General features: G+C 55.1%; 5 protein-coding genes across 5 annotated transcripts; 3 read left to right on the top strand and 2 right to left on the bottom strand.

Annotated features, from left to right (window-relative positions):
* Positions 1-1,170: 1,170 nt before the first annotated feature.
* On the top strand, positions 1,171-5,357 carry CkaCkLH20_01654 (uncharacterized protein; the record flags this gene model as incomplete). The annotated part of the gene is made up of 5 exons (XM_038884373.1): positions 1,171-1,345; positions 1,449-1,875; positions 1,932-3,895; positions 3,950-4,494; positions 4,551-5,357. 5 exons carry the CDS (start codon positions 1,171-1,173, stop codon positions 5,355-5,357), a joined length of 3,918 nt encoding a protein of 1,305 aa, XP_038750073.1.
* A 1,486-nt stretch (positions 5,358-6,843) lies between these two features.
* Positions 6,844-8,463, bottom strand: CkaCkLH20_01653 (uncharacterized protein; the record flags this gene model as incomplete). The annotated part of the gene is made up of 1 exon (XM_038884372.1): positions 6,844-8,463. One exon carries the CDS (start codon positions 8,461-8,463, stop codon positions 6,844-6,846), a length of 1,620 nt encoding a protein of 539 aa, XP_038750072.1.
* Positions 8,464-10,050: 1,587 nt separating this feature from the next.
* On the bottom strand, positions 10,051-11,225 carry CkaCkLH20_01652 (aflatoxin b1 aldehyde reductase member 2; the record flags this gene model as incomplete). Its single annotated transcript, XM_038884371.1, has 3 exons — positions 10,051-10,746; positions 10,808-10,828; positions 10,890-11,225. 3 exons carry the CDS (start codon positions 11,223-11,225, stop codon positions 10,051-10,053), a joined length of 1,053 nt encoding a protein of 350 aa, XP_038750071.1.
* Positions 11,226-12,585: 1,360 nt separating this feature from the next.
* Positions 12,586-14,838, top strand: CkaCkLH20_01651 (uncharacterized protein; the record flags this gene model as incomplete). Its single annotated transcript, XM_038884370.1, has 2 exons — positions 12,586-12,636; positions 12,829-14,838. The coding sequence occupies 2 exons, from the start codon at positions 12,586-12,588 to the stop codon at positions 14,836-14,838; spliced, it is 2,061 nt and encodes a 686-aa protein (XP_038750070.1).
* Positions 14,839-23,584: 8,746 nt separating this feature from the next.
* Positions 23,585-24,622, top strand: CkaCkLH20_01650 (uncharacterized protein; the record flags this gene model as incomplete). The annotated part of the gene is made up of 1 exon (XM_038884369.1): positions 23,585-24,622. One exon carries the CDS (start codon positions 23,585-23,587, stop codon positions 24,620-24,622), a length of 1,038 nt encoding a protein of 345 aa, XP_038750069.1.
* Between the last annotated feature and the right edge of the window lie 1,985 nt (positions 24,623-26,607).

Genomic DNA, 26,607 nt, shown 5'->3' with positions numbered 1-26,607 from the left:
CTGGTACCATTCTGAATCTCTATGGCATCTGGAATGCTCGCCATGGCATGAGCACTTTGATCAGTCGTTTCTGCACCTATCAGAAAGTTTCCCATGCATATAGTTCGTGACTGATTGTGATGGCGGGCTGAAGTCTGTAGATCTGTAGACCTGTCTCAAAGTCCCCGCACTTTCGTGCACCTATCAGAAAGTCTTCCACGCATATAGTTCGTGACTGATTGTCATTCGATGGCTGGCTGAAGTCAGCAGACTTGTCTCGAAGCCCCCGCACTCTCGTGCCGTGGGGCTGAAAACCGAGGTGCAGCGTCTGCACTTCAGCGCTTGTTAGACCGGCCGGAAGACGTCTATGATATTTGATACCTACTTCACCCACTTAGCGTCTTTCGCTGTGGATGAACAGAGTGGCTGGCTGAAGTTCTGAAGCAGGCATACCACCCACCTTACTATGTGAATTAGGACTCCGTCATCAATATTGATACGCAAGAGATCAACGTAAAAATATCTGTGATCTGTCATAACTATCTCATCCGTTCAGCATCTTTCGCTGTGGATGAACAGAGTGGCTGGCTGAAGTCATTGAGTATGCGGAACTGTCTTGCCAACCCCGCCCTCACGTTGTGGACTTGTACGACGTTCGTATTCAGGCCTCAGCACGCCATCTCGCCAGATCTGCATATCGGTATAAGACATTTCCGGGCCATTCATGTCTGATCAAATGACCTTCTGGGCCAATCGAAAGAGTAATAATTCATATCTTCATCGTGAAAGTCATTTTGTATCCCTGCGTTGATTAACTAGCGGTGATAGACAAAGTCTCCGGCAGGTGCAAAGCAGTTTATGTGCCAGTAGCTCTTGACATGGGTCAGGCCATGTTTTGTCGAATCCAGACTGTGATGAGATGAACCGTAGCTCAAGTGGCGTTTAGTCTGTCTCGTAATGTAGATGGACCAGCGATCGGAAGACCACGCTGTTGAAAATGAGATAGAGAGGATTCACGGCCTCTGCTCCCTGGTAATCGCCCGGGAGAGGATAGCCGTGCGAGGGATTTGGGAGTGGGAGATGGAGAGTCTCTCTTTTGAAGGGGAAGGTCTAGAAAAGGCAGCGTCGCCCCTCGCTATTTCTTGGTGTTGGATAGTAGCAGAGACATCTTACTAAACTTGATCGACGACGATGGCACCTCAATTGTTCTGGCGCAAATTCACTAGAAATGATACCTTGGATGAGGATCACCTCGCCGATGAAGAGTTCATCTCTACCCACTTCACCGATTTCTTCGGCAAGTGGTTGCAGGAGGGGAAAAACGCTCAAATTCAGTCCCACGATGACTTGGTGATGAGATTCTGGGGTGAGAGAAACATCCGTCTAATGTTTACGACGTGGCCTCACTCGCAAAGGTTTCTGTAGGACACGTTTTTGGGACTGTTGTACTGACCGTAATTCTACAATAGAGGATCCCAACTCGAGCAAACCTCCCACCTACGACGTCCAAACATTCATGGTTGCCGACGGCGGCTTCTTCGATAGAAAGAAACATCCGGATTCGACCTGGTTCAGCCCCCATGCAAGGTTTCTGACTTTGATCACCCTCAGGGACAAGACTCCCTTCAGTTCTTTGACATCTGCCCAGGATTGGACTTTATGCATTGTTGGGGGCTCTCGTCCCAAGGAAATCTCGCGCGAGTGGTCTTTCCTCCAGGTCGTATCATGGAATGGCTCGGAATTTCGGTTCTACCAGAGCGACTTCGCCAATTTACCTGGTCAGCCTCAAGGATGGAACTACTTCGGCGAGTCTAAGGATGCTTTCGGTCTCAATGCATACCTTGGCCCGTTTAACGGACACGTCAATGGAGCTTGCATCATGAAGGAGATTCACAAGTAAGCCTTGCCCCTTATGAATTGCTCTCGACAGACGTCCGATGTTGACGAATCAGACCATGGCTTCACTGGCTTGGTGGTGATGGGGGAGCACAGTTTGATAGCTCCTACTCTGAAGATGACAAGAAGGCTTTCAGAGACGTCTCCTGGCTCACCGGCTCTTCACAACAGATCCTCTCCTTGGTGAACACCAACCCCAGTGCTCTTGAGTCGGCTATTGTACGAGGTATTGACGGATGGTTCAAAACTCGTCTCAAGCTCGACTTCTTCGGCGGTTCTAAAACCCTCGTTGAAACCCCGGCGAACATTCAAAGATGGGCTTGTCACTTGTTTTTGACAACTACAATCAACCTCGGCAGTGCCACGGAGACGGGAGACCCCAGTCAATTCAACGGCGCGGATTACTTCATTCCTCGGAACCATTTCTACGACGAGGAGTTGCTAAAGCTTGCCAACTTGACGCCGCTGATGGTCGAGGCGGGTGGCGAACCTATCAGCCTACCCCAGATTGGCTTCAAGGATGCAGACTATACGCAAGCCGTCGCTGCTCTGCGTCTCTCTCTTCTTCAGTCTATCGACCCAACAGAGTACAAGCCTGACATAACATTGCCATGGACCAGCTTAGGTGGTGACAGGAGGGGGCCCAATCCGACCGAGGATGTGTCTTTCAAGATCCTAGCCGAGAGCTTTGAAGGGCTTGTGCCGTTCAACATCATTCAGCCATCGATCGAGGATGCGCTCGGCGTTCAAAAATCTCAGATGCTGAAGAAGATCCCCCAGACAAACTCCCACAATGACTTTGACGAATACGTCGGGCTGTTCTCACCTTCAGTGTTCAGTGCCATCTTGATGCTCGACTTTTGGAACCCCGTTTACTCCTGGCGCCGGGGCTGCCTGATGCAGTACGTTCCCCTCGGGGCCAGGTTCGACGGCAAATCGTACAGCCTGGAGTCCCAGTTCATCGAGGCTGTGAAAGGCTCGACCTACGCCCGGAATGAGATCGAGGGCAGCCCGGAGCACGAATTCCTGCAGTTGCTCTCCGCCGATGACAAGGCCCACCAGAAGGTCATGCTGGATTACATCGCGGCCGCTGCGAAGAGAATGGAAGACGAACCCGTTGCGGCGCTGACCGACTGGCTGACGCTGGCCGAGTCACGCAGGCGCATCTTTCGGCCCCTTCCGCTGGACGAGTTTGGCCCCAGCATGCCGTTCGCTCTCGCCCTCGATCCCAACCAGCCGCTGTTCAAGGAGATGAAGCCCGACGGAGCTATTCAGGACATGCCAGAGCGCGGCCAAACGTTCCTGAGAGACTGGACGACTTCTTTGGCAAAATGGGACCCTCAAATTATCCCTAAGCACGACGGGTCGTCTGCCTCTGTTCCCGTGTCCGTCCAGGCGCTTCCACCCCCAGTCACGTTCAACGTGGCATGTCAGAGGGTGGCAATTACGAGCAACACAAAGGAGTCAATGGATGCCCCCAAGGCCAAGGCGTGTCCGTTTCTTGCCAGCAGAGTTACCGAAAATGTGACATACTCACTCATGGCGCCGCATGTCGAGAAAGTACCAAACTGGACTGATGATATTCTTCCCCTGATTGCGACGCCATACTGGGTGTCTGGAGATTCTCGAAACACCGGCAAGCACTGGATAGGGTCTATGCAAGAGTACGGGAACTGGAGCCTCGACGATTACGACGACGTCAAGAAGAAGGCAGTGGGCATCTACCAGCACCTCAGATCGAAGACCATGCCCATCACTCGAGACCCGCAGAACTTTTGGCCCGACGCGGCCATTGAGACCTTTCGACAGTGGGCTAACGCCGGGTTTCCCAAAGACTCGTCCGCATCGCCGAGCCCTCAGGCTCTGATCCCCAAGCCGGTCGAGCCGAGAGACAGCTTCAAGGTCAGACGGGATATCATGAGTCTGAGCAAGCAAGAGTTGGCCCAGTACCAGGCAAAGCTGGACGATGTGCTTCAGGTAGCTTGTTTGGGCTCCCCGTGGCAACAGCTTGGTGTTCTACGTACGTGTCACACTCGTTGTTGACTGATGGACTATGCTAACAAAACTGCCCCAGATGCGTACTGGTGTCTTCACTATCAGGAAGCAACATTTCTCTGGCATAGAGCCTACCTCCTCTACGTCGAGAAGCTCATCGATATGCCCATTCCGTACTGGAATGCCTACGCCCCGGAGACGGCGGACCCCAAGTCGCCATTCGCCGGCCTCCCACCCATGTTCCTCGAGGAGACGTACGTCCACCCGGTCGACAACTCTACACGCCCCAACCCGCTCAAGTACGCTCTCGCTCTCGACGGCAAGTCCAAGAGCGGCACGAGCCAATTCGTGACGCGCAATGCCACGCTCGTCAAAGGCCCATCCGACCCTGACTGGAATCGCAAGATCGGCTTGTTCAAAAACTACCACGCGCAAATACAGCACGCACTGAGTCAATCGACATTCACTTCAGTCGGAACGGCAGAGGGTTTCGGTATGCCGTGGGCCAATATTCCAACCTTCTCGGATGACCAGCCCGACAATCTGTACCCGTGGCGTTTCGACTTTGACGGGCTCTTTGAGCAGGTCCACGACAACTATCACGGATGGGTCGGCCCGGACATGGTGAGTTCTCTCCAGTCACGCTCGGCCGCGATTTACATTAACCCTGAAATTGGTAGGCTGATAACACGTACACGGCATGCGACCCCATCTTCCTCTCGTACCACGCCAACATGGACCGTCTGGCCGGGATGTTCATCGACGCGCATCCCGAAAGCCAGTACACGTCCGGCTACCCTCTGCAGCCTTTCGTCAACAACGGCACGGATGTGAGCTACGACGATCCCAGGCGTTGGAAGTATACCACCATCGGAGACATGGCGAAGGACACGCGCTGTTTGGGGTACATGTACGGCGCGCCCGTGTGTGCCGACACGTTCACGCCTGCGTCTGCGATGGAGCGCGGAGTCTTCACTGCAACGGCCAACGGCGGGCGTGCTATTACCTTGCCAGCTGCTGTCCTAAAGCAAGAGGGAAGGAATTCAGTCAACGGACATGCTAAGCCGAACGGGGCCACTCACAAGACCGACTCAGAAGATGGCAAGCAGCCATACGTCGTCTTCGCGGACGTCGGTTGCACCACAGCGAGCTACCGCATCGACGTCTTCGCCGCGGGTGCTCCATCGCTCGTCGCGTGCGCGGAAGAGAATCCCGATTTCATAGGGGAGATTACGCGCCTGGGCATGGGACCGGGGGTGGAGAGGATGGGGCCTCCGAGTGACGGCGGACGGCGGCGGTGTCGGAAGCCGACGGCCACGAGGGTTCTTTCGGCAGCGAGAGTGAAGACGCGGTTTGGGGAGCGGGCTGCGGTTCAGATCGTGGTGACGGACTTGGAGACCGGAGAGGAGGTGTGTCAGTCGGACTACGAGAAGATGCCGGGGTTTGTTCCTCGGGTTGTGTGGCTTCCGGGTGAGGCATCGATGTGAGTGTGAGCAGACTCTCAGTGGCCAGTGGTCACCGTTTTTGATGGCATAGTTCCCAGAATGAGAATAAAATGAGTGTGTTCCCATGTGTGAGAATCAGTTCAATTTTACGTCTTATAATCGCCCTCAAGACGTACGAAGCGTGGTATCCAGAACAGCTCGTGTGGACTAGCCACGTCTACTGGGTCTCTGTTGTCCTTATAATAGAAACTTCGTGATCGGTGTTTACTAGTGGTAATAGCAAGAGAGTAAACAGAACAGAAAAACATATTTTTCCCTCTGGCGTTTTTCTTCTAGAAGCCTCATCAACTCAAACTCAACAACCCAACAACACCAAGCATCCAACCCGCCATCATCAACACAACTCAACACAGAACGCACCTAACCTCCCACCAGCAAAGACAAAAAAGGAACATACAACACCAGGCATTCGCCGGTCGTCTCCGACCCGACTACTACTCCGGCCCTCATCGGCTTATCTAAGGGAGAGCGGACGGGATCCCGAGTTCTCCGATGGGTGTGGTCGTATGTGAAGGCATCGTGAGTTCGGAAGAGCTATGTACGCACGAGGAAAAGTGAAAGTCCGTTGTTAGAAGAAATCTCAACTACAAGGATCGGAATCCGGGATTGGGAAAGGGAGAAGGCATTGTGGAGCTTTTCTCATCTCGGGGTCGCGGGCTGATCGCCGGAGTCCGCCCCTCCCCTGTTTCATGTCAATTAAATTGATTACCCCGGGTTTTTTCTTTGCAAGCTCTGCTCACCTCGGTCGGAGTCGTGGTTGGACAATGGCTTTGAGGATTATGTGGGATGGTAGCTATGGGTGAGTGTGGATGGCGGCTGAGTGAAGAGTTTTTAAGTGATTAGTTGGCTGCGACATGAGTTGTAAGTAATGAGAGAGAGAAATAGGGTCAGTGAGCTTTTTCTTGACGGCTTTGACGCTGCGATTGCAGCAAAAAAATTCTTCGCAATACCATTTGCGTTTCTCTTTGTTCCTCGACACCGGAAACGGAAAAAGAGACTATACCATCCAGCAGCGTATGTCAACAACTCGTATCTCCCGCTGCGATCTAAAACAGGCCCCCGTACATGTCCTGATCGGAAAAAAAGAAGATTGAAGTCTATGCCGAGAAATGAAAACAACTAAAAACCATGTGGGAAAAAAGAAGACGAGGGGAGACGAGGCTCCCCGTCGTATGCAGTGAACGAAACGAACATGAATCCCCCCGATTGGCGCGGTGTAAAGTCCCCCTCGACGATGGCTTTCCTGCCCCCGTCGCGATCAGAATGCTGCTGGCTGCTGTAATCCCAAATGCCAAAAGAGTTGCCGCCGTAACCCCCCATTTAATGATGCCAGAGATGAAAATACCCCGTATTTAACACAACACAAGAAACAAGACCAGAGTTAAAAAACCACCGACGCCCACCAACGCCAGATTTAGGTGTTATCCAACACCCTATGCAATATGCCCCTTCCCCCGCGAGCTCAAGTCTAGTCCTGGCGCTCGTCCCTGTCGCTGTCGTCGCCGCTGTCGGTGAGGTCGACAGCCTTGGTGGCCTCGATCTCCGTCATCTCGCGCCACGTGCTCCAGCTCAGCATGCCGAAGGCGACCATGATCATGACGCCGCCCAGCATCGCCGCGAAGCTGAGGGGCTCGCCCGTCCTGAACCAATCCGTAATCGCGACGATGAAGATGGTCAGCAAACTCGCCACACTAGACAGGACCGGGCTCGTCAGGCTGATGAGGACCAGGAAGCTGCCCGCAAAGGTCGCGTTCATAATAACGCTAGCGAGGAGCATCCACGCGGTGTAGCCGGTCGGCAGGGAGAAGGTCTCGATTCCGGTCCAGTGCAGGATGGGTAGCGGGATCCAGAGGACGGTGAGCGTGAAGGCGCCGATGCATGAGCCGAAGGTGTTGGCGAAGATCATGCCGCGGCCCGGGGCGACGCCATCGGGCGGGCAGGCGAAGCGCTTGTACAGCACTTCGTAGAGTCCGTAGAGCACGGAACCGATGCCGATGACAAGGTTGCCGGTCAGGCGCTGTCCGGCGGCGTTTTGGTGGGCGGCGTCGTCCTCTCCGGGACTTGTGTCACCGTAGGCGACGATGAGCACGCCGGCGATGGCCACGAGCACGGCGAGAGATTTGTCAAGGCGCAAGGGCTCCTTGAGCAAGGGAACCGAGAAGACGTAGGCGAAGAAGGCCGAGCAGTTGTAGATGGCCGTCAGGTCGGAGGGGGTCGTCATGTTGACGGCGACGTACCAGCTGAAGCCAGCTATTGTCAGGGCGGTGGTGACGAAGGCGGTAGTCTTAATGAGGTAGAATATAGGCGACATGCGAGTCTGGGGCCTGGGGCGCATCCAGTCGAGGGTCTGGTCCTGGACCATGATGGCGGTGCTGTGAAGCAGCTCGGTGTGACGGCGCCAGAAGGCGTTCCAGGGGACGTTGCGCTTCTGAATGCGCAGGATGAGCAGCTGAGCAGGCCACAACATGGACCAGGAGCCGTGGGTGAGGTAGAGCATGCAGTACGCCTTGTCCCAGCCGAGCTCCTGCTGGATGTAGGCCGACAGCTCCGTCTGGATGACGAAGGAGAACAAGCTCAGAACGAGGAAGAAGGCGGCATAGATGTACTTTTTGCGCGCGTTGGCCTTGACCGTGGAAGGAGAATGCGCTCGCAGGGTCGAGCCGCGGGAGAAGGTCGGTCGGTTGGGGGTCAGCAAGGGGCTGGCGCCGCGGGAGCGAGTGGAATAGACATTTCTACCGCGATCGTCGAGGTGGTCGTCGTCGGATTTGGGTTTAAGGAGAGGCTGTCCCGAGCGAGAGTCGTGGTTCCGCAGGAGGGGAGGTCTTCGGTGAGAGTCGCTCATGGCGTCGTCGTCGTCGTCGTAGTCGTCGTGTTCGAAGTGGTCGTCGTCGCCGTTGCGCAATGCATCAAATTCAGCCAGGCGCTGGTCGAGCCCGGGGCTCAGTCCAGGGCTACTGGTTCCGCTTCCAATGTAGTCGGAGATGTTGGAGTCGCATGTGGTCGCGGTAGGAAGGGCGGGCGAAGGATGAGAACGCGAGTGAGGAAGATTGAGGGATCCGTCCGGCCCGGTGTTGAGTCTGGGAGGCATAAGAGGTAGATTTTGTAAAGGAGGGTAAGAAGGGAGAGGAAGGGAATAAGAGACTAGATAAGGGACCCGACGCGGACAACGAAAAGGCTAAGGTAAGGTAAAGCAAGGCAAAAAAAGATAAGGAGGGACTTGAATGGGAATCGCTGCAGCAGAGAGAGGCAGTTGCGTATGCGAGGGTATGCGAGTCGAGTCTTTTGGCAGCAGCGGCAGCGGCAGCAAGCTTGGATGTCGGTTTGATAGGGATGGGATAGGATGGGATAGGGATAGGGACAGTGACAGTTTGCCAGTTGGACAAGTTTCTTGCAGATGGGGGTGCACAGTAGTGGAGAAGGCTAAGGTATTCGAAGTAGCGGAGTGGATACAATGCATGAAAGCCACGCTCCCATACGTAAGTCTACCTACATAGTAAGGTGCTGTTGGAAGTATTCATCCCTCGAGCCTTGGAATACCTTACATGGAAGTATCGTCAGCGCCATTTCCGTACCTAAGGGGCAACCATGCAGTACGAATACGTAAGTTCACATGGGCAGAGCATGTTGGGTCAAGGCAGCTACCACGAATACATCAGTAAGAGGTACATAATGCCAACAGCAACTGCCTCAGTCAGCCCCTTTGTGGCTTTTGATAGGCCAGGCCCACGCCGCCGAGACACGGCTAACTTGGCAGCTGGGCGCCGGCCGGAAGGACGGACCTGTGGGCGGTTCGCGCGGAAGGGCCATCCTTTCCTTCTTTTCCCTTCAAAACACACACACTCTTCAATTACTGTGAAGTAGGTATCTACACTTCTCGTACACACGGTCTCAGTGCTCACGTCACGTCTTTCCTCGATCCAACAGATCAGAAATCGGTCTCACCCACGCAACCCACGCACCACCACGCAAACAACCTTCATCAAGGCACCGGCCCGCTCGACATTTACCGCTGTGACACCCCAAACCATGCTTCTTGTCTCGTCGCCTCCTCCCTAGCACCTTTAGAGCCAGACACACGCTCGGCCTGCCTTATCAACTGCGTCGCCATGTACGAATCAAGTACCCCGATACCACACCCTTCCGCAAAATCTCGCCCTCGTCACAGGTTGCCGTCACAGACATCGTGACAACTCGACAACTCCGCATCTCTGTCACCTGCGTCCGATGGATCATGGCCCTCTCCGCCATGTCTGCACCTTACTTGCTTACCTTACCTAGGTACTGCACCTGCTGTACCAATCCTAGCGCGCCCTGTTACTGACCTACCAGACCGCTGTCCCGGTACCAAGCAGCCAACCGTTCCCGGAGCGGAGGGCCTCAAATGCATCCCTCGAGCCACTCTACGCCATCACGCATCCTGTCGCATGACTGTCAATGGCCCGCTGCCACACCACGCTGACAGTCAATTCCGCACTCATGTCGCGCCGAGAATCCCACTTCGCGTCGCCATGTGCAATCGACATTGACATCTGATTGAGCCATCTGTCCAATTTTTATTTTTGCGCGGCTGCGACTGCGGCTACTTAGTACCCATGATGCCTGCATTTCTACGGCAGTTCCCCCTTCAGATCAGAAAGCTTCCCGCCTTTTGGTCCCTTGCTTCACTACACCCCCATCATTTGGCCCCCGCGCTGAACAGGGCATCCCGGGTGTCGTACTTGTACTCCAGATCCAGGTGCCAGTAGTTGGTCGTGTCCGCCTTGGAGACCAGCCACGCCTCGTCCAGCGCCTTCACCACCTCCTCGGGCAGAGGGCCCTTCTCCAGGTGGTTGAGGTTGTCCTCGAGTTGCGCCACGCTGGAGATGCCGATGATGATACCGTCGTTGCCGTCCTTGATTTTGAGACCCGAGTGGTGCACCGTCCAGCGCAGCGCCGTCTCGATGATGCTCAGCCCGTGCTTCTCCGCCGCCGCCTCAATCGTCTGCAGCGCCTTGAAGGTGCTCTCGCGGAAGTAGCGCTTGCGGTAGTTTCCGCCCGTGCCGTGGTTGTCCGAGAAGCGGCCCTCCGTAGGCACGATGTCCTTGGACTTGATCTTGCCCGAGAACAGCCCGCCCGCGATGGGGTTGTACACGACGATGTCGAGTCCGTACCGCCGGCACGCCGGGATCAGCTCGGCGTCGATGCTGCGAGTAATGACATTGTACATGCCCTGGTACACCGTAGGCCGGACCCAGCCGTTGTACTTGCACGTCAGGACCACCTCGGCCACTTCGAAGGCGGTGAAGTTGCTCAAGCCCAGCTTGACGAACTTGCCCTGCTTGTGCAGCTTGTCCAGAGCCTCGAGAGTCTCAGCAAACGGAGTTGCGCGGTCCTGTAAGTCGGTCAGTGTTAGTTGCGGAAGCCGTGATACATGGCGCGAGGGCGGCTCATACCGCAGCATGGAGGTACAGAATCTGGGCGTGTCAGTTAGCTGGGGTCGCTACGCTACGATTGACCGGTTTCAAGTAAACTTACGTCGACGCTGTCGGTGCCGAGCTCCTTCAGACTGGTCTCGACGGACTCGATGACCTTGCTGCCGGCGTGGTCGCCAGCCGAGGCGGGATATTGGACCTTGGTGGCCAGCGTCAATCCCCTCTCCTTCCACTTGGCCTCGCGAGTGAAGGCCTCCTGCTGTCTGCCGACGTAGACGCGGGCCGTATCGACCTCGCTGTAGCCACGCTTCTGGAAGACGTCGAGGGCCTCGTTGAAGGTGCCCAGGTCAGTGATTCTGGCGCCATCGGACTCCTTGGGGCCGAAGGTCATGAGACCCAGAATGATTCTGTCTTTCGGGTTTGAAGCGACGAGAGGCATGGTGAAAGCTAGGGATCCCTGAGTTGAGCCGGGCAAGAGTGAGGCGGTAATGATGAGAGAGGGGTTACCTTGGTTTGTTCCGAGGACACAGAATAGGTAAAGATGCGGAAGGGAAAGAAGCAGATGTTCTCTGTCGGTATGAGGGTTTTAAGCTCCGATATCGATTTGTCTGGTTTGCAGCAGTGTTTGGTCCGAAAAAGAAAGGGCGATGTCGTGATTAGATAGACTCATCGGCAAACATGAAGTGGGCTTCGCGAGAGTTCAGACCCCACCATCATGGCGGGGTAGATATGCGACAACTACAGACGTCACGGCGTCCGTCGCGCCCAATGACGAGCTAACCAGATGGGATGAGGACGTCCAGTGGAGGCGGCCATTGGATCCGACGGGAAAATCGGGATTTCTCTCTATTGGGTTGGATTGGGCTGGGTTGCTGGGAAGGTGGTGTTTGGCAACCAAAACTCTCCATGGGATTGGACGTCAGCCCGTTGCAATCAGGAGCTTTTTCAGCCCAAAGGATTGTCCGAGCTGACAAACTGCACAATCTGTGGATTACATGTTTGTTTGCTTTTTTGGCTTTGCTGGCGATGATTAACGCCGTTAAGTCCTCCTTATCCCCTAGGTAGGGTAGGTATGGAAAGGTTTGAAGCTGACACATGTAACCATCGACAAAGCTGACGATGGCCGATATGTCTTCACCAACATTACCTCAAAAGGAAAGAGTCTTCATTCGATATCTGTACCAACAGTCGGAACTTCCAACTGCCCAATTTTCCGATGCCAAGAGATTGTCGACTACAACGCTGGATGAAAGGTGTTGTCATCTTTCAGCTGGCAGAAGCAGCTGCCTCCAAAGGGAAACCTCCTGTCTCCACTCCTCGCATTTTGATAGGTTGAAAGGGACTCCACGCTCGGGCCACTTCTTGAAGCTGACGCACGTGACCTGCATCCCTCTGGCAAAAGAAATGGCAGGGAAGGAGCGAGCGCTTGGGCCACCTTAAGGTGGCTTCACGCCTGAGGCCCCCGCGTTTAATTGTCTGCGCGTGGAAGGCGCGTCTGGGCCGCGAGTTTCGCGTCCTTCCTTTCGCACCCCCAGCAGACCAAAGAAGGCCGGGCGCATCCACTCGACTCTGGTGAAAGAAAATCCGTGAATCCAGCCCAGCAACCCGGCACCTCACCACAAGCCTCACCGAAACCCTCGCCGACAACTTATTGCCCGTAAATACGCCACACGACCTCTTCAATTACCTCCGTCCCGCCGATTTTCCTCGTCGCCCGTCCCAAACGATCCTGCCAAAGTGCCTCCTGAACCGCTTACGTCGAGAAGGCAGGGCCTGTCCCTTGCTCCACCAAGTTGACCATGGTCAAAGGCAATGCCCAGCCCGGCATCTACAGTGCCACCTACAGTGGTGTAAGTTATTTTAGTCGAAATAAGGGCCTCATGTTGTTGCGGGACGTCACGTTACAGTCCGTTGCGATCGTAGGCCCTTGAGTTACTCCCAGGGGGATGAACTCGACGCAATGGCTTGCCGGACAATACCGTCGACGTCCAGGTCTCTCCTTCACCACAGAAGCTTCAATTGCTGACACAAGTCTCTCCCAGATCCCCGTTTACGAGTTCCAATTCGGAGACGACCTCAAAGAACATGTCATGAGAAGGCGGCAGGATGACTGGATCAATGCGACACATATTCTAAAGGCCGCCGGCTTCGATAAGCCCGCCCGAACACGTATCCTCGAACGAGAGGTCCAGAAAGAAAAGCACGAGAAGATTCAGGGCGGCTACGGAAAATACCAGGGCACATGGATTCCCCTCGACAAAGGCGTCGCACTCGCCCAGCGCAACAACGTGTACGATCGCCTACGTTCCATCTTCGAATACGTCCCGGGCAACCAGAGCCCTCCCCCGGCCCCGCGACATACCAGCAAACCCAAGGCACCAAAGAAGCCTGCCGTTCCAAAATGGCCCAGTACGAAGTTCCAGCCGCAGCCCACACCCCAACCCGCTGCCAACACCTCTATGCAAGCCGCACCGCAGCCGGAAGAATTCGAGACTATCGACGGCCTGATGAATGACGATGATACCCCAGACAACCTGACCGTTGCCTCAGCCTCGTACATGGGAGAGGACGACCGCTTCGACATGTCCCATCATTCGACCGGTCACAGGAAGAGGAAGAGGGAAGAGGCCATTCAGGATATGACACAACAGCAGCATTCGGTGTACGGAGACGAGCTCTTGGACTACTTCCTTCTCTCTAGAAACGAGAAGCCAGCATACCGCCCCGAGCCGCCGCCAAACTTCCAACCGAATTGGATTATCGACTCGGAGGAGCACACCGCCATACACTGGGCGTCGGCCATGGGAGACGTGGACGTGATCAAGCAGCTCCGCCGCTTTGGCGCCAATCTGTCAGTACAGAACGTCAGGGGTGAAACTCCCTTCATGCGCTCCGTACACTTCACGAATTGCTACGAGAAGCAAACCTTCCCCGCGGTGATGAAGGAGCTGTTTGACACCGTCGACGCCCGGGACCACTCAGGGAGCACAGTGATCCACCACGCTGCGGTGATGAAGAATGGCAGAGTAGTCAGCCACTCATGTTCAAGATACTACCTCGACAACATCCTCAACAAGCTCCAAGAAACACACGAACCAGCCTACGTACAACAACTCATTGACGCCCAGGATAATGAGGGTAACACCGCCCTTCACTTGGCAGCGCAACGGAACGCCAGGAAATGCATCAGGGCGCTCCTCGGCCGCCAGGCCTCCACCAACATCCCCAACCACGAGGGCGTACGAGCAGAGGACCTCATCGCCCAGCTTAACGCCACCAAGAAGGAACGCGGCCCCCAGCGGTCGTCATCCCCCTTCGCCCCAGACTCCCAACGGCACGTCTCGTTCAGAGATGCTATGCCCGAAAGAACAACGACCAGCAAGAAACTCACCCTCTCCTCTTTCGACTCGGAAGCCGCCAACACGGTACAATCGCGCATCACTCCGCTCATTATGGAAAAGTTCCAAGAGCTCGCCGGTAGCTACGACGAAGAGATCCGCGAGAAGGACCAGGCCGAGAAGGCAGCACGCCGCCTCCTGTCCAATACGCAAGCAGAACTCGCCGCCGTGCGCCAGCAAATCGCCGAGCTCGAATCCCAGCTCGAGGCGGACGATGGCGCCCAGAAGATCATGAGCGACGCGAACCTCGCCAAGCACCAGGTCATGTCCCTCATCACCCACCAGAACCGCCTCCACGTACAGCAGGCCGTCGACCAGGAGATCAACATGCTCAACGGCGACGTCGACGAGGCCACCTACGACGACCGCCTGTCGCTCGCGCGCCAGCTGCAGGCCATGCTCTCGGAGCAGCGGCAGTCCGAGAGCGACTACGTCGAGGCCCTCAGCATGGTCGGCACGGGCGAGAACATTGACAAGTACCGCCGCCTGCTCCGCAAGTGCCTCGACGCCGCCGACACGGAGAACCTCGACGCCAACCTGGATAACCTGCTCACCGTACTGGAAGAGGATCGCGACCTCCCCGGCGACGGGTCCTCTGGCTCCGAGCCCATGGACGTGGGGATGAGCATGGGCATCGGCATCGGCGGAGTGTAGGCCGCGACGCATCAACGCCTTGGCTGGGATGAATCGAGGGTAGTTCAACCATTACACTGGAGTTCTGGATGTTCCATGTACAAAGCAAAGTCGCGGGGGAGATGATTCTAACTCATGCTCGCCATGTTCACGACGACAAAAGGGAGGTTTCAACAGGGTGTTTTCCTTTTCAGGGGGGAGGGGGCAAGTAGACAGGCACGTCCTGTGCTTGCACTTGCTGTTTCATTTCTTGACGGCGTTCGAGGCGACGGAACGGAGCGAGAGCGCAGGGACTCGCGGGGTGGGGAGTAGGAAATAGCATTGGATTTTCCAATATTCGTCTGGTTTAGGTCCTCTAATGTCATAGCGGAGAGAGACACACCGCCGCGCAGCGCAATTGACGAAGACGTATCACGTACCCTTTTTACTCAGACACACACGGGGGCAAGCTTCCATCCTCACGTGCGAGTGCTCTTTTGTGTTGATCATCATCTCACTCTCGCCCGACGCGGGTGGAACGTAGCTCACTCACTCATCAGTCGGAGGGACGCGCACTTGACGCGAGGTAGGTAAGGTATAGTACTTTGCTCCGCGCAGCCGTAAGAAACGCGTTCTCCCCCCGCCGCGTTCCATGGACCATCCTTGCTTCCCCCCGGGTGACCGACCTCCCCCCATCTCGTCAGACGACGAGGCCCGGGAAGGGTACCCGGGGCTGGCAGGTTTTCTCGACGACGACAGCCAGTGAATCATGAGTTCCAACGTCAAACTCCGAGAGGTCCAGTCCAGTCCAGTCAGTCAGCCTGGTCGATGATGAGACGCGCTGTCTGACGCCCCCCCCCCTGCCCAGTGTCACACGCCTCACGTTCGAGATGTCACGTTCTAGGTCCGGCGAAAGGAGAGAGAGAGAGTCATCTCCGAGGGCCATCGGCCGGGTGAGTGAGTTGGGTGAAAGGGTGAGTGAGACAGACCTTGGAGGAAATATCACCACTTTCGGCCCATGGAGTGCTGCCCCTTTCGGGAAGTACTGCGAGATGGACTTTGGGCGAACGGACTAAAACGGTGTAAGACTCAGCCTGGGCGTGTGTTGTGTTTCTTTTCAGTAAAAAGACCTGGGGCGTCGCGGGAGTGTTTCCCGTCTGACAGAGACGAGACAGATGACATTCAGGATGTGTGCCGGATGGCGCCCCGGGGCCACCATGGGCGGAATTGCGCCTTTTGGGCGACTTCGCGTGATTTCGAATCAGATCTCGTGGAGATGGATCGAATCGCAAAAGTCGCGGTGAGGCCCACGGATGTGCTTCGTGATGATGACGATGCGGGATCAGGAAGAAGCTTCCTGGTGCCCGGGGTCCGCCTCCGGCTGACTCGACGTCGAGGGATTTGTGAGGTAAGGTAAGCTTGGGCGTCGGCATCCAACTAGGCTTCGCGGATGTCACTGTCAACCTCAGGAGCGGTGTTATGCTCACCGAGTTTTGGCAATTTGCGAGTTTTGAGGATCCGATTCCGGGTTGGTCGGCGTTTCTTGAAGAGACAGCCCAGCCCGCCTTACCTAAGAACGATGCTCGGGATGGTTGCACTGGGTTGGTTGGGTGTATGTAAGCTTGGCATGAATCATCAGCCAAAGTCCCATTAGCAACAGGCATGGGCGACAGAGGGGACTTTAGCATCCCGGTCAGGTGCCGAGGGGGTCAGGATCGAGGTCATCGAGGGTGCGGCAGAGCCAAGACCGGGCGGTTCGTAAGTCGACCTCTCAGGTTCGAGCATGAGGCTCCAACAGGCGCGATGTTGCGATGACCGTGAGCCTCGTCGGTCATCAAAGCTAGGATCTAAAGTGATACAGACAAAAAAGTCTTATTGAATGAGTGGCGAAAACCGCAAAGAAAAAGTTCATGAGAATTCTGCGTTTTCTTTTTCGGTCGTTTTCGTAATGGAAAGCGCCGAGTGGACAGGCTTCGTCGGCACGAAGAATTCTTCGACGACTTGGCGTGGAGACTTCTGACTTGCGGCTTAGGAGGGCACAAGAGAGGAGACGAATGAGAATCTCTCGCAGTTGCGTAGAGACACAGACACCCAGGGGCGCCCCGGAGCGATGCTGCCCTAGGCAGAGCAAGATGTGATGGCAGAATGACCACGTTGTGAGGCAATTCCAGCGAGCCTGACCAACCTGCCGAAGTAAATCCAGATGGCGATGCGTTAATATCCGCCGCTGGTACGGTGATCTGTTCTTAGCTGTCAGCCAATAGATTACCAATGACCAGGATTAATCTACACTGGGAACATGGACACTAGTGAATTTGCGGCGATTAAAATTCTGACGAGGAGGGCAAGTACGAATAAAAGCGACAAGGGATCTGGTAAGGCTGAAAAGGGACGAGGGGTCCCTGAATGGCCTCGGGTGATTGGGGGCTGGGCACGCAGGCGCGGAGCGAAGCTTGGGGTTGAGGGTCGGCTGCAAATCGAGCAGGGAGGCTGTTGGTGATGCGGCGTGACTGGCCAGGGTAGACGCGGCCACGAGGACTGACGTTTTTAGCACGCCGGCGGTGTGCGTGACGGGAGGGGAGGCTCGGACGGGGGTCGTTGTCGAAGTTGTGGGTGACACATCTGGAAGATGCAGATTTCATGCATGGTACTGTGCGTGATAGGCACTGCATCTCGAGGTTAAAATGAGACGACAACGGCTAAGGTAAGCACTTGGCCGAGTCATCATGCGCGAGCGCAACGGGCAACGGTACAGTCCTTTTGGCACATCTCTTGGTGCCTTGTGTCGAGGGACCAGAACGTGGTCGTGATCTCTGGCATATGTGGTGACGAGGACGCAGTGCTCGCATGCTCCCTGATGTATGGCACGCATACGAGATGGATGGAAGATGGCAGTCTGGAACGTCCGTATTGTTCGATGCAGCGGCAGCGGCAGCACCAGCCCCATGCTGTGTTCCCTGCACGTCAAAAGGGGCCACCTCTATTCTGGGCCTTCCGCTGAGTTGGTGTTTGCGGGTTGGGGCAGCGCTGCGGGTTGCGGGCGGGCAGCATTGAAGAAAAGAACGGCCGTTGTGTCTGGGCCAATTCGTATTCCACTCTATACGGTTTCTGTCCGGCACGAGGAAGCAGTCAGCTGAAGAGACGCATCGTCGATGCGTATTCTCGCCTGGAGTGTTGGTCGATGCAGGCCATGAACGGTCTCTCTTGCAGTCGACTGCGTCGCAGTAGAATGACTTTCATTGCAGGTTTGGTCTTGGTACAGTGTGTTTCCCTGCGCCAAGGTCGGGGACGGGAGACGACTTCCAACAGAAAGCGGCGATATGGCAGGATTCGTAAGGGGGCGATTGAAAGAAGTTGATTTCCTTCCGCATCCTTCTTGGGCTCGTACATGCGTCAATGAAATATCGAGTTGGGAAAGCGTCGGGCAAGGCTGGAAGGAATGATGACGAAAGAGGAACTGGCGGCGGGTTGGATGTTGTTGGACAGCATGGTGAGGGTGAGGTATCCTCAATTGACGTGAGTAAAGTGCCCTGGTGAGTGGTGTGGGAGCCGCGGACGGCGGGCAGGCCGCGTCGGCTCCGTGGCTCGGCGTTGCGCGTCGGGGGAGAAGTGAATTTAGCACCAAGAGTTTTCGGACCGTGTGCGGAGACACCGTCTTGGGCGCAGGCCAACCAGAGCGAATATCGTTGATGTAGAGTCGACTGACAGTGTTGATCCTGTGTCTCGGTTGGCCAGCAGGTCGTCACCTGAATGTGGTGATTCGTTACCGCGTCGTTGGCGACAGGCTTTGGTGAAAGAAAAGATTTTCAAGGGAGCGGAAAAGGGCGGAAATGGGAAGGGCGAGGGCCCGGATGTGTGGCTGTGTCGGCGACGGGCGGCCGTTGGAGCTGATGGAGGAAGGAGAGTGGTCGATATTTGGAGATGATGTTCGTTCGAGGGCCGAAGTGCGGTGTAATGTCGCGTCGTTTGCATTCGAGGCTGAAATGCGACACTGCACACTGCAAGTGAAACTGCAACTGTAACTGCATGAGCTGCTGGGAGCCTGCCGTGCTGCCGTCGTCCGAATACAGGATGATATTCGTCAATGACTTCAATGGAAGTGATTATCACGGGAGTTGCCCGTCCGCAGGCCTCCAACGCCCGGAGAGACCTCTTCATAGCCAATGGAAAAAAGATGCAATACGGCGACGTCTTACTTTGGTGCCTGCCTTATGCAGCAAAGCAGGCAGTAACATTGTCATCTCAGATGCAGCGGAGACGATCTCGGTCTCAGTCTCTGGAAATTCCCCATAACGAATGCCGCATTGTACCTAGGTATCTAGGCATCGTCAGGTGCGAGTCAAAATAAGGTACTTGGGTACCTACTTCTTTCCTACCTCGAGGTGAGGTAAGCTGCAGTGGTGGTTGGAGGGAAGTCGCCATTGACGTTGCAGAGACATGAGGCGCTGAAAAGAGAAGCGACACAAGCGGGTGATCGCCTGCAACTTCTTGATTCTCGTCGGAACCAGTGGAGTCAATGTCTCACTGATTGGACGACCGCTCATCCCATCTTTGGAAGGCGCTCCCCTAATAGGGCAGTTGCGTTCTTGCCGTAATTGTATGTGGCTGGTGCCTGTCAAAAATGGAAGCAATGAATCGTGTTTGGCTTGCGGCAGGAAGGAGGGGGAGGGGGAGGGGCATTGAGATGCCGTGGAAGGAGGGGAGGGGGGAAACGTGGAGTAGCTGAGCTGAATCTTCCATTTGCAGGAAGGGACGACCTGGCTTGTGATATCCATCCTCATGTTGAAGGAAAGAACATCGCATACCTGGTATTTTGAGAAGGTAGGTACGCCCAGATCAGTTGCTTCCGGTTTCGATTCAGTTGCGACGAATGGGAGGCCATCGTCTGAAAGAGGGCAGCTGAAAATTAGAAAAAAACATAAAAAAAACATAGAGCAAGATTTGCAATGCATCACCAACTGCATCTAAACCAACCAACCAACCAACTAAGGTAGCCACTGCTGCACACCACCGCGCTTTTCCACTCCACACCATCTCCAGCTTGGTTGGGTTTGGTGCATTTTGGCTGGTCTACACTACCTGTCTACCAAGCTGGCCGGTCCGCCTCTTCATCTCAGCCTCTTTGTCCACCCGTCGTTGTCGTCCTCCCGATCGTCTCGCTTTCTCTTTCTCTTCTCCGCGTCGCTCCGCCTTCTCGCCTCTGCCTCGTCGTCGCACACCTCGACATGGAATGCCGCCTTTTCATCGGCATCCTCATCCTGCTCCTCCACTTGCCTTACCTTAGTAAGGATCTCAGTGGAGGCCTGTCAGCCATCTCCAATGTCTTTGATCCTTCGATGAGCACACGGGCATTCATCGTCTGTTCCAAGTTTCAACCAACCTGGACCAATCAACGCTCTCGGCGCAAATCCTCTGCCCTCTTCAGTTGTCGATCAAGACGCCGATACCTTCTTACCTTCAGCATGGGACGCAACCCCGCCATGTCAGATACGCCTCGCCCGTTCTCCTCGACTCATGACCATCTCTGAGAGTCTGTACTCCATACCTCTCGCTACCTACGAGAGCCAACCAGACTCTACTATGGTATACACTTCACGACCTATCATTCCCTTCCGACTTCGCCCATGACCACCGTCGCTTAATCTCCAAGCGCGCCTCTTTCACGCCCAGACGTGCATGGCTGAAGCTCGCAGCCGCTCCCTCCCTCACCATCTTGCGTTACACTTTCGTCAGTTCCCGGTACTTGCTCATGCGCCATGTCATGCACAATCGGAACCGGCTTCTGACGCCTTTGTCCAATTCCACCCTTCTTCGGCATCCCGACTTTCGGCAACACAATGCGCCCAACGACATGTCATGCCGGATCTCAACGGCCGAGACTTCGAGTCTGTCGCCGGCCACCAAGAATCGCTGCTTCGCCAACCTTCACTTCACCAACCTACTTGGCCATCGCTCCTGGCCAACTTACCCAAAAGAAGCACCGTCTCAATAAGGGTACATCGATCGACACCACAGGGCTGGCTGGCGAGCCAATCGTTCCATGGAAATGGCCTGGAAGAGGAACAAGCTCGCAATTATGGCACCCGCGTTTGCGACACTAGACAGGGCAGGGATCCCGGATGGCGTGTCTGTAGGGCTCACCTCAGCTGAACAGGTCCGGTTCCACTCGCCAACGCTAAACTGGTTTTGCGCAAACCTCCTAGATCCCCGACGTCTTTCCTCGCTTGCTTTTGGAGAGCGCTTGACGGACGCTTGACGGGTCATCTGCACTCTTCCAGTCTCCATCGCCGCTCCAAGGAATCCAAGGACCCTCACTCACGGTCATCAACCGAATACAACACCGACGAAACAAGTCGCCGAGCCGCCACTGTGGGTTATCGACTGTATTCCCATTCCCTTCGGTACGCAGCATGGATATACAAAGGTCAAACCAGAGGTGGATAGGTCAGCGACGTCCGAGGTTGTTGCCCAGCTACCACGCACGGCATTGCTCGTCACTCCAACTACGTGCGACTTGATTACCAAGTACGCCGTTGACTCACGAGACACGATCCAGCTTGTCTTTGCGCGCTGAACATCAGCTTGCCGTGTCTGCTTTCTGGAAATCCCGGTCGAATTGGCCACCATTCGTCGTATTGATATTCTCCGTCGAAGCTTGTGCCTCGTCATATCAGAGCCCGTCGGTGCAGAATGCGCGTCTCATTTGGTGGACCGCCTTCCCAACTCCACGTTCGCCGACTTACACGATGGCGCACTAAGACCAGGGCCCGGGGCCAGCCCAGCTGGTCTGGTCGGCCTGCTGCGGACGCCCACAAACAGGGGTCAATCAAGAGAAGATCCTGCCTGTTGGGCTGAACGACAGGGATTTGCTCTTGACAATCCCCCTGGCGTCGTTTCGAGAAAAAACCGACCCCAAATGTTGCTATCCGAACGAGTGACAACGAACAACAATGCAGCGAACAACCAGAAATCCAGTCCGAGCTGTTCTATCCGTAATCCGACCACAATCTGCGGCTGCCTGTCAAATCTGCGGTCAAGACACGGGAATCTCTACACCGCCTTTGCTAGGTATGCCTCTGACTTCTCGTTCTCCGTCCCACTCACTCATCGTGGCCTGTCCTTATCAGAAGCGCGCCCGGGCAACAACATTACCTTGTCATTGCCAGTTTTGGTACTTGCTGACACAATCTTCCAGCCCTTCCAAAGTATCCGTAGACTCAGGGCATATGCGGCGTACGGAGTAGGGGGCCAACGAGTTCTTTCCCGCCTACCCAACCCAGACGGCGAAATCAATCGCTCTCCAACATACATGATGACCGCATCTAGAGTATCATGGCGTCTCCCTCGCCCGGGTCTCTCTCTTCCCCACCCTGTGCCTGTATGCGCACCCATGGACATCCCATTCATGCCCGCTTCTGCAACACACGGCTTGACATCTCCAGCTTTCGAGACGGCCAGTCGAATTCTTTATTCGCACACCTCTGCAGCCGCCGCCTTGCGGCAAAATAAGCAACTGGCAAGGCCAGCATTGTCGCCAGCGTTGCCGCCATCGTGACAGATGACCGACATTGGTTTTCCCCGTGGCCGTGGGCCCTGACTAGTGTCATTGGTCTGCCCCGGGCTCTCGCTTGTTCGAGTTTCGACAGAGAGAGAGAGGCTGACTGAAAAGAAGCCGGCGCGATGAAAACGGGAGCCCTAGGATTGGCAGCCTTTATTCCGCGCCAGCCAAGGCCAAGGATTCAGTCCGTCAACTCACACCACACACCTCCCTGCTGCCGCACACCCACCGTGGCCTCGACCCTCTTTCATTTTGATCTATTATCTCATTCCTTCTGCCAGCCCTTTCCCTGCCGAGCCAGATCTGGCGATGCATTTTGCTTGCGAGTTGGCCCCATTGTGCTTCGTCGTCCGCGACATGGCGCATCGACATCGTGTCTATATATATGATACGGTACCCTTCCCGTCTTGCCTGTAATCCTTCCACCCCACCGCCGCTCCGTTTACGTTCTCTAGTCCCTGGTTCGTCTTGAATTCTCATTTAATTCTTGGGTTGTCGCCTGCGGCGCGAATAATTCTTGTCGTCGTTGCTGACAGACAAAGCCATTGTTATCTGCACATACAAAAAAACACACCTGTCTCATCCTCCATCTGTTACGAGCTGCATTTGCCAAGCGCGGAACTGGATGTCCAACCCATTTCAGCTAACAAACCCTTGAGACTTGGAAACCTGTCTTGTGAGTTTGCCATCTTATACAATAGTTGGGTGTAGGCGCTCGCCATGACGCTTGGAACTATTCCCAATTGCTGCTCTTGGGTTTCAGAGCTCGTGGCACCCTGAGCCTCTCACCTCGCGTCACCCGTAGCGCGCGGCATCCACTCAAAATAGCACGTCCGAAGACTTACAACCTTTTCTCTATATAGATACCCGGAATCCCTTTCTTGCTTCGACATCACTCGACTTCCGCCTCAAAGTCACTCATCCACAAATACACACAAAGCAATCGGTCCAACCCGGAGCTTTCCTCGGCACCTTTTCCACCCGACTTACGGCAGATGCAGTGGCCGAGGCCCACCATCATCATCCCCTAGTCGCTTATGTCCAGCAGCGACTTTGCCTTACTCGCAAGCCACTGTTAGGTCTTGGCTTGGTAGCCATACACAGGCATACCCCAGACGTGTCACCACACCGCATCCCAAGCCTGACGAAGGTACCTCTACCTTCAGACTGACCCCCCCCATACGGCCAACCAAACTTAATCACTTGCCATAATCGACCCTTTAAGCAGCCATGCCCGCCATCACGCATGCTGAGCTGGCCTTAGACGAGCCTTCATCGACTTACCACTACATCTCAGCTTCCCACATATGTGCTGGTCTCACCATCTTGTCTCTTGTGGCCATCTTGCTCCATGCTGTGTCCCAGTCGAAGCCGAGAAACGAAGATATCAACAAGTCTCAAAAGCAGGGACAAGCCTGCGATCATCTGGATCATTTGGTCAGTCAGCAACGACTTCACAATCACTTCTTCCACGACCGGGTTTGGACCATGGAGGAAAAGTCACGTGGGGTCAGCAGTGATCCTACGGCTGAGGAGGGCAGGGTCAGCAGCAAACCGAGCTCAAAGGCTAGCTTCCCGGCCGGAATTGCGAAAGAAGCAGATGGAGACGGCCAAAATGAAAGCAGTGGGCAGACACCATCGACAGGCAACCCATTTAGCCCAAGGAAAGACCTCAACTCAACAAGGTTCATGCTGTCAAGGCCTCCGCCTCCGCCGCTGACACCCCCAGAACTGTCTCCATCAGTTTTCATCTATGATGATCGCAGGAGGAGCTTCACTGGAATGGGTTCAGCACAAGAACTTGATGCTTCTTTCTTCGAACAACCCAACCCGGATTACATGTCATCCACAGAAACCGAGGCGGCAACAACTACAGCAACACAAAGCAAACAAATTGCGCGATCATCTCCGACACCCCGGAGGCGGTCTTATACGAAGACTATGCCCATTGGTGTGCCGATTTCAGCAACGAGTCCCGTATCTGACGAAGCTGGCGTCACCTTCTCCCCCTCATCATATCCGCCCACATCGCCCTCGCTACCTGGACCTCCGCCAATTCATGGAGAACTTCTGGAAGATGGGACGTTCCGAAAGATCCACGTGCAAGGCGAAATCATCTCTCTGCTGGATGGCAGCGGAGCCGGGTGGAAACGTCACACGAGGGTGTACGGGGGCGGCGTCTGTCTTGCCTGTGAGGCGTCCGGCGAGGATGGCCACCACGGCGGCTTCTACGGCGAAAACGTCCTGCCCGAAGAGAAGCGGTATTAAGACACGACCAGAGTCGTCCACAGGTGGGAGTGAGGGTTTGTAATCTGGGCTGTCTATACGAAGAGGGGCGGTTCCTTTTTCCTTGCGCGTCGAGGTGTAGAGCGGTGATAGAAGAAGGTGTGGGGCGTCTCAGCATCACGGCGGACAAAAAGGGTCGGCACACAATCTCACTTGGGAAGGGGTCTTCATCCACGGCATTTCCGATATCATGATCTATTGGGTTATTCTGTTCTTTTTTTCAATTTTCTTTTGCTTTGTTTGTTGCCCATGGGCCCCGCGGCCAACGGGGAGTTTTGGTATATCCTGTGCTTCTGGTTATTCTTGTACGTCTGCTGATGACTCGTTTCTTTGGATATTGAACAGGAAGGGGGCGGGAGGTCGGGTCTTGTCATATATGGCGGTGGTTAAAAAGGTGCGGAAACGATGTGTTTGAATCTTCGGGTCTATTTTCTTTCCATTTCTTTTGTCATCGTCTCAACTTTTCATAATTTTCACGCGTTACGACCTCATGATCACGACGAATTCCGGTTTGTGTTTGACTATCTCAAGCCCGAGTTGGGGCCGGGCAATAGGTGTATGTATGTATCTCGGAAAACCAGAGTGTGTATGTCAGTTGAGAATAGTTTTTGGATCGAGCATGAACGAAGCTTTTTGCTCGCACCACAATAAGCTGGGTTTTGTTTATTTGCATTACATGAAGGGGGCATTTGCGATGTGCTCAAAAGTGCCCACGCCACTCCTTGGATCTACGGTTGAGAATGGATGCCTTTACTACGTCAAGCTGGCCCAGATAGGACGTATCAGTAGGAGATGAGATTGAAATGTATGCCTCCAGCTTGTGGTTCTTCTCCAGCGGCCACACAGGTTCGACAACGTCGTAGGGAATAGTTGGAGGATGAGACATTTGTGGTGCAGTCGTGGGATCACGAAAGAGCTTCCTCTCAGCTGAGTCTGGTGAGATCCTTGCGTGAGGATCACACTCCTTGGAGACGTCCCCGAGAGTGTATAGTGTGTGGTGTCAGTCTCATGTAAGTCTCACGGCTCGAGGGGTCTTCTGTGAAGACTTGGAGTAAGTGTGAAGCTCTCACGGCCTAGTCGGGCTGACGACGAAAACGCGAATTCCATCAGAGGGGATCGTGGCCTCGGGCAGCCTCACATCGTGGGTTATAAGCGTCTGCTGTGTGAATAATCGCCAGAAATCGCCCTTGGTGATAGCCTCGCCGTGAGACATGCCAAGTTAGTATTCGATGCTCATGGTGGGCGGTCATGGTGGGCGTATGTATGTGACCTGGTGAGAGGAAGGCAATGAACAGGAAGGGTCGCCGTGACACAAGTTGCGATGCTGAACCGTCTCACCGCGACTCTTTGGCGGTGATGAGTCGAGAATAGGAGAATCGCAATGCCAGTCCCGCTGCTTGCTGACTGACCTCCCCCCTCGCTCGCATCTCGCACAACACTTGACAGGTTTCGCGAGCTTCTCGCAACTCAACGGAGCCTTCGCGTTCGCGATTGGGAGCTGGGTCATTGTGTTATCTCAAAGCCCCGCCATGTAGCAGTGGTGAGAATCCTCATCATCCTTTTGCTGATGACTTCGAAGGATAGACCGACACACTTACAAATCGGGCATCCTCCGCGACGGGAGAAGCGGGTCATGCGAATACGCCGTGTCTGGTCTCGGGACCGAGAATGAAGGAATGCCGAAAACCCCTCACGTGAGTCGGTGGCCCGTCTGCACGACGGGGACTTCTGTGATGGCTCTCGCGGGAGGATGGAGAGGAAGAAGAGGAGGAGGAGGGGGGGCGTCGAGTTCCGTCTTGGTGAGCGCGAGGTGCAACGGCGGCAACGCTTTCATCGCGATCTTAGCGGGCGAAGAGTGAGGGTGAAAGCCCCCCCCCCCCCTCTCTTCTCCTCCTCCGCGCCGTAATGTCGCAGTTGTACCTGGACATGATGGGTTTCCTCCCCTCCAACTTTAAACAAAACCCCTG

The sequence above is a fragment of the Colletotrichum karsti genome (assembly GCF_011947395.1).
Source record: "Colletotrichum karsti strain CkLH20 chromosome Unknown Scaffold4, whole genome shotgun sequence".
Taxonomy (NCBI): Eukaryota; Fungi; Ascomycota; class Sordariomycetes; order Glomerellales; family Glomerellaceae; genus Colletotrichum; species Colletotrichum karsti.
Note: the sequence above shows the minus strand (reverse complement) of the source record. Positions and strands in the feature narration are given on the sequence as shown.